General features: G+C 37.8%; 1 protein-coding gene across 4 annotated transcripts in view; it reads left to right on the top strand.

The window, feature by feature from the left end:
* LOC146476104 (uncharacterized) overlaps positions 1–14,752 on the top strand; it is a 46,484-nt gene that overhangs the window by 6,442 nt on the left and 25,290 nt on the right. For 3 of the 4 annotated variants that reach the window (XM_085114983.1, XM_085114981.1, XM_085114984.1), the window contains exons 2-6: positions 5,016–5,332; positions 9,323–9,470; positions 9,587–9,844; positions 10,269–10,442; positions 12,048–12,293. In XM_085114983.1, coding sequence (XP_084971109.1) covers positions 5,016–5,332; positions 9,323–9,470; positions 9,587–9,844; positions 10,269–10,442; positions 12,048–12,293 — 1,143 coding nt within the window. Of the gene's footprint in view, positions 1–2,012; positions 2,145–5,015; positions 5,333–9,322; positions 9,471–9,586; positions 9,845–10,268; positions 10,443–12,047; positions 12,294–14,752 lie in introns of those variants that run through there. The other variant, XM_085114982.1, reaches the window with a different exon arrangement.

The following is a 14,752-nucleotide window of genomic DNA, read 5'->3' as shown; positions in this document are numbered from 1 at the left end:
TGCATCGATATATAGGTTAGATTAGCCCCGTCACGCAAGCGGTAAAACAAATAATAAAATGAACACAGCTTTATTTCAAAATGGACTTTTTTGCTTGGGAATCCATGCCAAAGCCCAATTTGAATTCACAAAAAGATGTTATAAGCTTATACTTTAACTGGCTCACTCGTGAGAAAATGAGAACATGTGGGGAATTACTAGTGAGTTTACGCAACAGGAGAGTTGAGGGGCGGGGGATACTCGTTGTCTCGCTTAGGGGCCGGGTGTTCTAGGCAAAACACCATTATATTTAACCGTCTCGTTTAGAGTACGGTTGCAACATTGAAAGCCACTATACCGTAAAATTTCACGTTAACCCCCTCCCCGGTTTTAAGCCCTCCCCCAGATATAAACACATCCACTTACTAACAAAGATATTATTCCTGATGTAAGCCCCCCCTCCCCTGTTTATAAGCCCGTCTAATACATGTATTATAAATTTAACTCTAAATGTAATGGGATGGACAATGGGATGCTTTAATTCGTTTCTCAGATACGTTTTATCTCGTCCTTCCAAAACATTTTTGTCATTCCATTTTTATTATTATTATTTTGTTTTTCCATATTTTGGTGATAAATCAGAATTTGCTTGTTCTACCGACTTCTCGCCAAAATTAAAAAAAAAGAAAAGTTGGCCGCCTACGAATATATCACGTGATCTATCTAAGCAACATAAACCCGCTGACCTTAATGTTTGCCAGCATCTACGATGGGGCATCAGTACTGTATACGACATAGCATCACCGGGTACGACATCAGGGTCGGATATAGCATCACTGGGTACGACATATCATCATCGAGTTCATGTTAAGAGAAGATGTTATCTCAGACGTCAGAGGGTGTGAGGATCGGGTGACTCCGGGTTGTTACAGAGCTTGAATCAAGGATCACCTTTTACAAATTCATAAGAGTTATGGAGAATATCAAACAGGAGGATCGCTTACTGTTGGAGGGTGCAGAAAACGTCCTCTTACAGGGAATGCCAAGAACAAAACGGCGGTCAAACTTCATTGCACGGCTGAGGATAGTGGTCGCAGGAATTTGGCCTGGTTGCATCTACCCACACCCAGCAGGCAAAAAAGAAGATAACAAAAAAGTGGATGGGTCAACAAATGAGTGTTATGCAAGGCCCACATTGAGGAAGTTAAGGGTGAGAAATGGCAAGGGAGGCTTGTAGTTATGGGATGGAATGGGGATGACTTAGGTAGTGACTGCGTTACGTGGCTAGGAAACTGGAGATCTGCACCGTGTAGTGAGCACAGGAACTTTTTTAAGCCATAAATGAATCTCTAACGGAAATAAAGAAAATGGACCGAAAAACTGAACTCAAAATTCTTCTGCAGCAGTAGCACTATTGCATTAAACACATGTCAACACTGCAAGAAAAACGATATTTCGCAAAAAAGAAAACCACGTAGGTTTGTCAACGAAATTACGTAAATACACGCCTCTTTGGAAAATAAATTGGCTTTTCACCATTGCTTATTTTTTAGTTCGTTTAAACGTTTAGTGAGCGAAAAGTTTCATTTTAAGAGAAAAAAGCCAACGTCTCGTAGGGCTGGATCAGAGTAACTGATGATTTCACTTTAAGATTCCTTGCTGGGTTCTGATTACCGTAACCGTGATCAAGAAAAAGGAAAATTCTGCCCGCTCCCGGAACCAATTAGATTGTAGGATTTTTAGGATATCGCCCGCTAACGAACAGATAAATAAATTTAAACTCTTATATCTCAAACTCTCAGAGAATCTGGATTTAAGTTATATACTAGAAATAATGACAACGTTCTTTTTTACAATGAATAGATAGCCAGGGTATTCCGTGATTTGTTTTAACACATAACGTTAAATGCGCCGAGTTATAGTCAAAGTCTTAGTGGTAGCCGACAAGGAAATCGTGACAATTTCGTGACGATACTTTTCTTACGTTACTTTATGATGCAGAAGTAATAATCAATTATTAATTTTGAAACAAAAGACTTAACGAGGCGAAACGAAGAGACACGCACAAGGTTGCATTGAACTGAAATAAGGCAACATGGTGTGTTATAATCACAAATTATATACCCGAATGGTAATCCTCGCTTTGGTTCTCTCTTTCGTATCAGGTGAGTGTAATGCTATTTCGACATGTATCGGTTTGCTTGTTTTAAAAGTTAGAGCTTGTTTAAACACTCACATGTTTAACAATGAGGTTTCAGTATTTTGTTTTCATTTATTAATGTCTGCCAGCGAGTGCTGCATTAAAATCAGCTAACAAGAACACGGCAAATGTGTACTGGCTAGTTTAATAGGCTTCATTGATGATGAATGTTGTATCTTAGAAGCTTGTGAAATCTAGAAATTTGCTCGCGTATGTTTTGGGCTAATTCTAACATACTAACATTTACTTCCTGCTTCAGTTTGCGATTTATAAGTTTTATAATTTCATTTATGAAATTAGTACTTGTCAAGAAAGGACCACGAACTGAGGCCAGTAGTTCGTCTGGACGAACTAAGGTGTGTTTTGAGGTTAACAGCCCAGAAGATAAACGTTGCGTTAACACAACTAGTCGTAGTGTCTTATGTTTATATTTATAACTGAATTAAATTCTTGTTTTCATAATTACTTTTGAAAGAAGGTTTCCTGGGTGATATTCATTTCACAGAGCTATTGCAAGTTCAAATTAAGGCCGCCGGCGGCGCAGGATCCTTGCTCTCAGTATGCATGAGTGGGTGTGATCACACAACTTGCACAAGGGTCGGGATATTCAAAGGGCACACTATCCTCTCAATCACTATCATAAATAGCGAGACAATTCATACTTTCTAGCTGCCTTAGCAGATTTCTTCACTTCAAATCAACTGTCCACCCAGCCCTAGCTTCGCGAGGTTTTGCGAGTCACGTATTTCTAGTAGAGATAACACTAAATCGAGTGCCTTTGGGATTATTAGTGTTACTTGAAAACATACGGAGCCTCAGTGAACCATTAATTGGCCTTTCGGAGCTGTCACTCTATAGTCTGAGCTATTGTTTACTTCTGCACCGCATAAAATGGCGAATACTAGAGAATACCATTTGTAGTAACATTCAACCCAGCTCTTCCTAATATACAAATAATTATTCAGAATAACCGTAACATCCTGAATTCCAATTTCTCGAACAATGCAGAGACGCATTTCCTTGTATACCTCTGGTCTACTATTCCAGATCCAAACATTTACGTGACATCCTTGCCAGAGCGATACACTGCACCCTTTCCGTTGCAGCAGAAAACGATTTAACTCTTGCCCGCGTAACAATGCATGAAAGATACGGCAATATATATTATCCAATGTAACAAATGCAACAAATAGTTCAGCGGTGACGGATACCAAACGACAAATCAGACGAGCAGTTGAAAACGTATTACGTAAACAGCAACCTGACATTTATCTCTTCATAGGTCAACCTTGAAATCCATCCTCTGGAACTAATACATTCAAATAGAGACAGCATCCGAAAGAGACAAGGACACTTAATTTCAAGAGGCAATACATTGAACCTAGCGCGATGAAACTTAATGTTTCGATTCACATTTCTTTTGTATTCACATTTATACTACCTTCCGGTTCCTCTTTCGTTTTTGTTTGTTTGTTTACAGTCATTCTTTTTAACCTATGAAGTATCATCATTTTATTTTAGCTACTTAATAATTAAAATTCAGAATGTAACTTCATAACTAACTCTCGACTGTTCGTGCCACAAAAATCCATTTACCTAATTGTTTCTGAAACTTCTTTAGTACATGTTTATCGTAAAATGATTGAGTAAACTCACAAACTCACAAAAAACTCACCAGCTTTGAGTTCTCAAGGTAAAACCTTATCTTAAAAGGAAGTATGTAATGTTGGCACCAATAAAGTAAGCATAAATAAAACATTATCTTATGCTCTATTCAGTTTTCAGAATATAGAACACCTCCACAATGTAACAAAGTAATTTTCTCTTGACTTAATTGGTGGGTGCAGCTCGTCATTTGTGTCTATTTTGAAATCGGCCATCACAGGATTAAATTTATTCACCAAGACATGCGATGACGAGCTATTTATCAATAATATATGTATGGTACTTGAATCAAGGTCAGGACATTAGGTACCTTCTTACAGCACAGGTACTGGATTTATTGCAAGTCAGTAAATTAAACTGTTGTACGTAAACGGGACGGGGACGTAAACCCTATGAGGCGAATAAGACTCCAAACTATTTTGTCACTTGTTATATCTCATTATTGTGGACAAACTCACGTATTATCTAAGCCACAATGGTTAGTTAAAGAGATAGGCAAACAGAATCCTGCAGAATCGTTCTTTTACTCACGGAGAGTTTCCGGGCCCGACAAGTTTCTTTCCCCAAGCTTGGTGGTAGCTTTTCGTGCAAACTAGACTAGTATGATTCTTAAATTTGTGAAGTTTTCAAAATAATATTTAAGATCGATTTGCTGGTAGCAGACAGCTTTGATTAAACTAGTTGTTCGGTCCCGAAATTTTATCGGACGTTTTCAGAAACGCACTCTTGTGCCAGTTGATAAGTGCAAACCGCAATGATCGCTCCTCTGGACAAAGTATATATCGTGGATGTAATGAAGAGGAGCTACCTGCAGAGAAATTTGGTCGCCTTATCATAAAATAGTATTGCTACAAACCGTCTTTTGTCCTTTTTAGCTGTTAAGTATAATTTCCATTTGTCGTTTCATCGTCGTTGCCGGGGTTTTATGCAAACTGCTGATTCAGGTTACCGGCAACAACCGAACGTTTGATATAGGCAGAGTCTTTATTTAAGAGACAACTCGAAATGTCTTTGAAAGAAGGACCTCATATCTGTATTACAAAAAAAAAAGACCTCCAAACATATTTGTTCGCCACGCTGAATTATTTTTTTTTCTAAGTTTTTTTCAAGACGCAGTTAACTATTGAGTATAGTTCTGAAATCAACTGCAAATTCCACTATTTTACGTTAGGAGACTGTAATGATTTGGATCTTGGAATGGAAAGTGGATCAATCCCAGACAGTAACATAACTGCTTCCTCAACACTGAATTCCGGCACACCGGCTAAGAATGGCCGATTAAACTACACAGCAGGATCATCATGGTGTGCGGCTACAAGTGACAGTAATCCATATCTACAGATTGATCTACAGACACTTCATTTCATCTGTGCTGTGTCCACTCAGGGAAATTCCCAAGCAGATGACTGGGTAGAGACATATACCCTACAAACATCAACAGATGGGACAACTTGGACAGATTACACTAACAAAACTGGACAAGTGAAGGTAACCTATTTTACTCTACTCACAAAACTTTCATTCCCTTCCTGCCATAGAGTTTGCCTTAATAAATTCTTCTTACTGTTTTCTACTCCTTATGACATTAAAGGAAACCTCCACTCTTGAAATAAATAAACGTTTAATTGTTGAAAATTTAATCTAATTTAAAATTTCGTTGGAAAATATGGAAAAAATATTTCTGTGTCGGAAAACAGAATTTGATTATCGCCTATTTTTCATTTTACATTTCCAGGGCGCCTCCATCTTGGATTTCATGACGTAATACGGTTGCTGTATTGTTTCACACAAAAGCACTTCTGCTAGCGGCAACCACATGACGTCAAGGAATCCAAAATGACGGCGCCCGAGAAATTTAAAACCGAAAGTATGCGATAATCATATCTAATTTGTAGCACACCTGAATAGCACTTCTACATTTTAAACTAAAATTTAGAATTTAGACACTATTTCCGACAATTAATCGTCAATTTGTTGTCGGAGTAGAGGTTTCCTTTAAGACACTAGGGAGATATAGAAATGCGCTTACGGAAAACGGCAAACGTGAGATTCGCGTTTATGTTTTCGTGAAATAAGTCGTAATCGATGAGAAAAGTGCAAAAATAACTCTGTCTTTTGACGCTAACGTAAAACTACTCGATTTTACTAAGAAGCTGAAAAAAGTGACTGCAAAAAAAAACTAAATTTGGTCACGTGGTCATTTCTGCCGTTTGCCGTTTGTCGCAAACCTTGTTCTAAATGTCTCTACCATTTCCGACAATTTACTGTCGATTGGTTGTCGCAGTGGAGGGTCTTCAGTGAGTCACTGACGATGATTCCTCATGTAAATGTCTTATGCAAATCACAACACAACCTTAAGTTATAACCAGGCTGGCTTGCAAATAGCGAAGAGCTAATCGCGGCAAGCCATACTGTACACAAAATAATTAATTTTTTTTATATATTTTTTTTAACATTACATACAACAATAACAATGATAATGTGTGAAAAGGAAAACTAGACAATAACGAAGTGTAACAAGGAAGACTAAGTCTAACTAAACTGCGGTCGGAATTCTAATCTTTCATTTTATTAATTATGGTATCTATCTTGACATAGGAGTTTTCAATTTCTAGTATTTCAGTTAGTTTTGTCCTAATGGTTTTTTGAAAAGAGTTTTTGGATAGATTTTTGAGACTAGTTGGTATTCCATTCCAGATTTTAACGCCTACAACAATTTTTTCGCCGTGACGCAAGGCTGACTTATCAGTCCATTAAATACAATCATATAACACCATTTTTGTTGAGCTACGTTGGTTACAAATTGAACAGCGTATTGATGATAAATTTTAAGCGCTTAATGGGTCAGGCCTATGCTACATTACCGGTCTATTAACGAAATATCATCCATCAAGAACTAATCGTTCGTTGGTGGTATATACAGTACCATTGTAAGTAGCTTGCTCAATGTTCAGGTCGCTTTATTGGATATACACTGGGATATAAACATTCCATCACAGAAGAATGCAGCTCCAAATATTTTAATTGCTTGTTTACCGGAAATTATTCGAAATAAAATATTGGCCATTCTCTCCGGAATCGAAAATCAGGAAAGAAATACCGATTCATTACTTTTGTGGTGTTTGCTTACACTCACACACCATGACACACGCCTGGAGCGTCAGGGTTCGTTTGTTTATTTAAAAGAAAAGCTAGCTTTCGATGAATATATGCTGAATCATGGTGGATAATCTTATCAAGGCGGCTCTCGTCTCTCCGTGATCCATTTTGATGTTTATCTCGATGTTTATGAACATCTGATTGGCCCAAAAACTGTCATGTAAGCATGACAGCACGGCACTGAAATGAGTTCGGCGCGCTCAGATCAAAATTTTACTTCCGTGAATGCACATGCGACGTTGGATGGTGTTGTTTATTTCTTTTCATTTGAGTTTACAAAGCTTCTGACACTGTTCAAGGACCACTTATAATATTTTTTTTGGTGAACATGTACCATGATACAGCGGATACAACTTTTTTCTTGAAGGTAAGCTAATTATAAATTCGATGAAGAGAATTAAATTTACTTAAAGTGTGAAAGCGGCCACGGTAAATAACAATGAGCTTAAATTCCAATAAATTATGGCATTTTCAAAGCAAAAGGATCTGTTTCTTTTCTGATGTCTAATATCTCCAGAGAAAAGTTGTTCCAATAGCTCTGCGTTCTCTTTCATGGCTCATGTCTGTCGATTTGATCTTCTTGCCGTAGCGCCGAACGGCAGACTCGGTAATTTTTACAGTATTCTTCGCCGCTTGTTTTCTTTCAAATTTCAAAATCTCCACGGCATCTAAGCTAGGATAACAATGCTCTGTTTTCGTTTTTGGGTACTAGTATGGTTGCTCTTTTTATTCTTGCTTCTGGTTGTGAGGTTTATTCATCACTGTTTTCGAGTTGTTGTTTATGTGTCGGCGGTAACAAATTTTCAATAAAATTTTCTGGTACAATGTTCAAACCTGCTAGCTCGTCCACAGGCAGCCCAAGCTCAATATCAGAGAACCGTTGAATTATAAGGATTTGGATGGGAATACAACGGATTTGTGTAAAATGGTAGAAAATAACATTGTTTTGTCAATTAAGTCAACTTACCCTGTTTCTTCTTGTATTCTTTGTCATTTACCAGCTTTTCAAGCCGATTCGGAGCGATTTCGGTGAGTTAGCTCCTAGATAGTTCGGCCACATTACACAAGCTAAATGAGTAGAAATTATCGCAAATTTATTCAGAAAACGCGAGTGTAATTTTTAAATCCTGGAAGAAACCTGGGCTGAGCATCTGGCGAAATGGTATGACCAATGGAACCGAAAATTCATGGAATTTTCAAATGTCCGGGAAAAATACAACAGGTTGTCGATATATTTGATTCTGTACCGGAAATTTAGGTTGAATAAATCGCGCCCTTTAAATTTGGGAAACACGTCCGGTAGTAATTTTGATTTGTCGATGGAAACAATAGTCCCTTGACGGTGTTCCCAAAAAGGACACGAGGAGACCCCGCGAACAAATCTGTTTGCCTGTGGACAACTGGCCGCTGTTCCCCCCGTGCCAGGGAACTTTTGTTGCCCAGCGTGCTGTTCGAACGTTCAATGTGTCCATGGCGTTCTGGCCACGGGTCTTTTGAAATTTCAGAAGCGAGCCGATTTGAAAGAAAATCTTTCTAGCAAACGTGATAGGGCTTCAATCGAGTCGGAAATACGCTGGAAGGATAGGTATTCAACTCTACTTTGATTCTACGAAGAGATTGGGACACCAGAGATGATTTCAACGGATTTATTGCGTTTCACGCTTTGGGCATGGCTCAAATAGAGTTCGGCCTTTCGTTACACTTAACAGTAGAAACCCGAATGACGCTAACTCACCGAAATCGCTCCGAATCGGCTTGAAAAGCTGGTAAATGACAAAGAATACAAGAAGAAACAGGGTAAGTTGACTTAATTGACAAAACAATGTTATTTTCTACCATTTTACACAAATCCGTTGTATTCCCATCCAAATCCTTATAATTCAACGGTTCTCTGATATTGAGCTTGGCCTGCCTGTGGCTCGTCTATTTCATCAATGGTAGGTGCTGTATGGACTGTACATTTTTGCATTTTCTTTGCTTTGACATAAAAATTAAAGCCAAAAATTCAAATAACCTGCCCCGAGAAAACATTTCGCGCACGAATATTACCATGGCTACAGTTTAACTGAAGTAAGAATTTCGCTTTCAACCAGCACACGATTTGTACTTTATCCGTTTATCCGTTTACTCTCTCCAACAAAATGTCAGTATCGCGATAAAAAACCAAATTCAATTTTGCAACGGCATAACGGCTTTTTAATGTCGGCGTTGGGAGAATATATATTCCGTATTGGGCTCCGTCGCTTCGCGACTACGCCCAATACGGAATATATTTGCTCCCAACTAGATTATAACATACATTTATTTCTATTTTTGAAGACCTTCGGCGGAAATGAAGACAAGAATGAAGAAAAAAAGAACATTCTCTACGAAGGAATCTTAACCAGGTGGTTGCGATTTGTGGGGAAAACTATGCGCAGCAAGTTTTGCATGAGAACAGAAGTGTTTGGAGTAAAGAAATATCCAGGTTAATGAATCTTTTGTTTCTGAATTGTAACTGAGTGCTTTTTGTATTAATCCGTCAGTTTTATTCTGCCTTTGGTGTTCATAAAGCTCATACATTTAATTTTTGTCCACAAACAGTGAACCTTGCCCTTAAAAAGCCCACGGCCCAGTCTTCTACCTATAATGATGACGGAAAATCAGAGTTCGCAGTGGACGGGGTTCGTAACACCGACTGGAATGTTCCTGTAGGCTTGTGGTGTACCCATACCAACTGGAACAATCCCAGCTGGTGGCGAGTGGATCTGGGTTCAAATCACGTACCAATCTCTGACGTTTTCATTATAAACTTGCTTACCGGGCACTTTTATAGGAGTGAATACCTCAAAATAACGCTAGGTAATTATGCTAAACACAGCGGTTTGAAACTTAAGCATAGGTCAAACGTTTGTCGCGTGGGAATCCAATCATTTATCGAGAGTAACACATAAAAAAATTCTAACTAGGGACAAACCTCTCACGCTTGTAACCCCTGATTTTTACGTTGAATTAGAATTTGAAAATGACTCGGTCCACATTGGTTAGAGGCGAATGTTCTTATCACTTTCCAAATCCCTGCTCCCCACTAAAGTTTTCCTGGCGGCCTTTCACAGAGAAACTTCAATTAGTATAACTAGTGCGGCACTTTGCATAAACCGGAATTGATTTTGGTGAAGTATAGGTGGTTTATTCATTGCCTCAGAGACTATATGTTGTCATAATTTTCCAACGAAACATATTTCAAAGATAAAGAAAAAGCTGCAGTTCTGATTTCTAATTTTAGGTAACAACAGGGATGTTCAAAGTAATCCTGAGTGTGTGGGAAGGTACAGTTTTCGTGGTTTCGCAGCATCAGCTGTGTGTTACAACAATCCACTGAGGACTGGCAGATATGTTGGTATCATGAGTACAAGGAATCAGATTCTTAACTTGTGTCAAGTGGAAGTCTACTCACGAGGTAAATTTAGCATCGTTCTGTGTAACGCGATAGAGGCATATCTCTTCAGCATCTCAGTAAAGAGCACTTAAATGACTTGCCGTAATGAAAACAGTGACTTTTTTCTGTCATGGATGACTCGCTGGTGACTGAGCATGCGTAGAGTGTCTGTTTTCTTCGACTCAAAATTACTCACTCGGTTGAAAAATCGTTGATAAATAATATGTATAAACCGTGAACGATAAGACCAAACAGCTTTCTGGGAAGTGCTTCAACTACGAGCTTATTTGCATTGTTTTCCTTTGGATATAAAAGCACGTGCGAAGCTTAGAGCTTGAAATTTACATTTTTTTAATCAGAGAGGGAGAAAATAAAAGCCACGAAATTTCGCATGTTTATTAGATCGCCCCATAATTCCATTACCTTGCATCGTTTACGACTCACACTTTGCAAAAGAAAACGGGCATATAATTCATGGTAAAGTAAGGGTAACTATATAGAGGGTTAGGGTTACGGTTAGGGTTAAGGTGGGGGTAAACGTGAATTTGAATGGAATTTTAAGAGGTTTGAAGAAGAGATAAAAGAAAAAAAATGATTTTTAAAACACCAACAGACACTTGATAACCACGCAAGAGCACCCCAGGTTGCTAGTGGACTAACTTGGTATCCGTCTTTTAATTATTAACTACAAATTCCAATTTTAAAACTTCACTAAATCTTCACTATTTCCTCCCAAAATTCACCTAAAAATTTACAAAACACCCCACAACATAGCTTTACGGGATAAGCAGAGAGGTTTTGGATTGCTTGAAACGTGAACGAGATATTTGCATAAAACCGATTTTAGGCGGCATGGAAACGGCTTTCAGGTTTACTCCCGCCTTAAGACGACCATTTTCAAGAAAATCCTTGATGTAGTCGACATCAACCTAAAAGATGTCAAGAAATCCACACGTTCAAGACTTCTGGCAGAGTTGTGAACGAAAACAGTAATTTTATGACGTTATAAGTTGCCATTTCATTTATCATATGTTCACAAGTTTTGTTTCGTATGATTCTTGTAACTAAACAAATAGGCTTGTTTAAGCCGACGGGGATCGAAAAAGCTCTACTAGCGTTTTTTGTAAGCTTTGCAGTCTTGTAGATCAGCACTTGGTCAGTTAATCCATAGACATACGAACGGTTTAGGTCTGACTGTCGAGAAAATTGGCGCTAAATGAAATGCGTGACGTCTTACTTCGTTGCTATGGTAACTACGATGTCAAACACCTAAGTTCAATCAACCTTTAGTAACTGGGTGAAATATCTTAATCTACTTGTCTCCGGCAGTGAAGTATCAGTCCTTCAAAACTTGGCAGTGGAACCACATTTTATGACGTCATTTTATGTTCTTTAAGATTATAAACCACAGATAACTGGCGTCGATTTGTTAAATAGTTCACATTTTTTTCTTGCTTATTTAGCATCCTTAAAAAGCAAAAGTAAAGCTTTTAGTCTCAGCTTGCCAATTCGTTTTTGTTTTAATTTTACTTGTACTTTTTTCTCGGATTTGCGATACAAGAATGATAGTGTCTGAAAAGTGATCGATAGTTTTATTTTATCATCATTTTCGTTATTTCACTTAAGAAAATTTGGCATATAACAAATCGACGGCGCAGATCAGCGACGCAAATTCTGGGGTGAGTAGTAGAGCAGTGGATGGAAATAGCGACACAACCTTCAGCAGTGGATCATGTTCACAGACTGGTCTGGCTACTAACCCTTGGTGGAGAGTGGACCTGGGACGAGTGGAGCCTGTGAATCAAGTGTACACAGTCAACAGAGGAGACAGCTGCTGTGGAGATTTGTTAAATTCATTTGAGATTAGAGTGGGTAGGTCACAATTTAGGTTGATTTTGTTTGATCAAAATATTTTTGCAAATTTGCTTTTAACGTTATATCTTAAATTTGCCATGTTACTCAAAATCGATTTTAATGCGAATACCGAAATGTACTCATCATGGGCAGTTTAAATAAGTAACATAAATATCTGCCTCGGGTTTCTGTATTTGCAATTAAATATGATAGCTATCACACTTACAGTTGCAAATAACAGCCACTGCTATCGATGAAAACCTCTTGAGCGTTTTGACTATCATATATTTGGCCACTTTGTGCAAGGCTCTTGGGTCAGATCGTTACTTATAGCATGTCTGCTCAACAGGGCAACTTAAAGCGTTGCAGCTGCCTGTTGCAAAAAACTCAACATCAAAGATCCCTATCCCAGGAGAAGGAAACGCGTGTGAGACAAATGCAAACGTTATAAGCTCACTCCTATCCCAAGAGATCTTTACAGTTAATTGTAAGGCGCGCGTCATACTGGCTCCTTAAGGTTACCGTACGTAGCACCCCATTTAAGGGTACCTTCAATTAAACTGATGTAGCAATTCTTGGTTATATTTCAGATAGTCAAAAACCCCGTTATCGAATCAAAGCTTAGGGAGCTGGTTATTAAAATATTTCATTGTTACTTTTTTTAAGAAACTGAACTCTGTAGTTTTCTGCATATTCGAAACTTGAAGGTTTAAATAGTTGTTCTAGAGTTTCAACTCAGTGCCATTTTTATACTTTGGATTTTTTTTCTTAGACAAAAACGTGTTAAGTTTTAGCCTTTAAAATTCCATTGCTTTCAAAAGTTACCGAACTGTTTTTAAAGCTGCAAGATAAACATGCGAAGTGAATGCACGGAAATGGCTTCAAGAAAATAATTGTTGAATTATCCGATAAGTTCATGTTGAATTAAAATTTTCGTAGCATCTAGTCAAATTTGACTGAAATCAGCCAAATAATTTCTGAGTTGTTACTCCTGAAATTATCCCCTCCAAGTGAAAGTGAACGGTTGACGAAACAGCACTTAAAATAATTCTCGCCACACAAACAAGTACCGCCCCCTAAAACCTTTACGGCAATTTCTTGGCAAATATTCACTCTTTTTCAAATATGTTTGTTTGTTTGTTTGTAAATTCTTAGTGGAAAGTTTATTTCTATGGATAAAAATGAAAATTCTAAACATTTTCTCTCGGAACATTGATATTCAAGTAACTAGATGAAGTTTGTATTTATGGTTCTAATGGATCGCCGTCAATTGAATTTCGGTAAAAGTGTGCTGAAAGGAAGACTGACAACGTTGTAGATTTTCATTTAGTGAAGGGAATTCGATTTTATTTGTATGAAAGTTTGCATAAAGCTTAGGGAAGTATGGCATTGTTTGTAGTCTCATTTTCTTCAGACTGTGGATACTTATTAAATGTTGCAACCCTTGCTACACAATTCAATTTATTACTTGAAATGCCACAATCCTCATCACAAATTGCATGTGTTGTAATAAAATGCCCCCCTACCACAACCTCTCATGTCATCGCAAAACCGCGTTGGTATTATTTCAAACACTAAAAGTCACCCTTTTAATACAAAAGGAGCCACGTACACAAAACAAGAAAAGGAATTTCTAAATCTCCTTTAAAATTTTAAACCAAATCGCGCCAATAAATTTGTTCCTCCAGCAGAGTATATATATGCGTTATTGACCAAGCGTGAGGTCAAGATGGCTGGATATTGGCCAAGTTCTTTTTTTTGCGTTTTTATGGACCGAGACGAAGTCGAGGTCCATAAAAACGCAAAAAAAAAAAAAAAAAACCGAGGCCAATATCCAGCCATCTTGACCGAACAAGCTTGGTCAATAAAGGATTTATTATATGGCTTTACCTTCAAGTTAAAACTACAACAACAAAACAAAACAGGACATGAAACTGCTCTACTCGGAAAGAAATTCTTCATAGCCGGTCAGTGCAAGATTTATTTTCAGTGCATTTTTGGATTAGCATGTAATCGTGGAAAACAAGGAATCCTAAATTATCTTAATGCTCTAGATAACTTTATAATGGCTTAAAGGGAGTATACAATTATTGAGAACGAAAATTTAGATTTCCGCAAGAGCGGGAAGATTTGAATAGAATCCGGCAAACTCGCCATTTTCAGCCGATCGCGCGGTGGTGTAAATAATAAACATTTTTCAGGATTTTTACACAGTTTTCGGCTTCCAATCATTAATTCTTGAATGAAACAATAGATTTTGAGATTATATGCAAACATTAAGCCGAAAAAAAAAAAAAAAAACGGGTGAATCAGAAAACTGTTCGAAACTTTGACAAGATTTTGTTGTTTACAACAAGCAAGACGCGGCTAAGTTAAAATCGGCGAACTTGAATAAAATACTTTTCTGAACTGCTCTAAACACTTAACGCAACTTCCACTACGCTATGATTTAAATGCAGTCATTTCAAACCTAGAGA

This window comes from Pavona decussata, unplaced genomic scaffold (assembly GCF_977016875.1).
Source record: "Pavona decussata unplaced genomic scaffold, jaPavDecu1.1 SCAFFOLD_80, whole genome shotgun sequence".
NCBI lineage: Eukaryota > Metazoa > Cnidaria > Anthozoa > Scleractinia > Agariciidae > Pavona > Pavona decussata.
The sequence above is the reverse complement of the archived record's forward strand: the minus strand, read 5'-3'. Positions and strand labels throughout refer to the sequence as shown.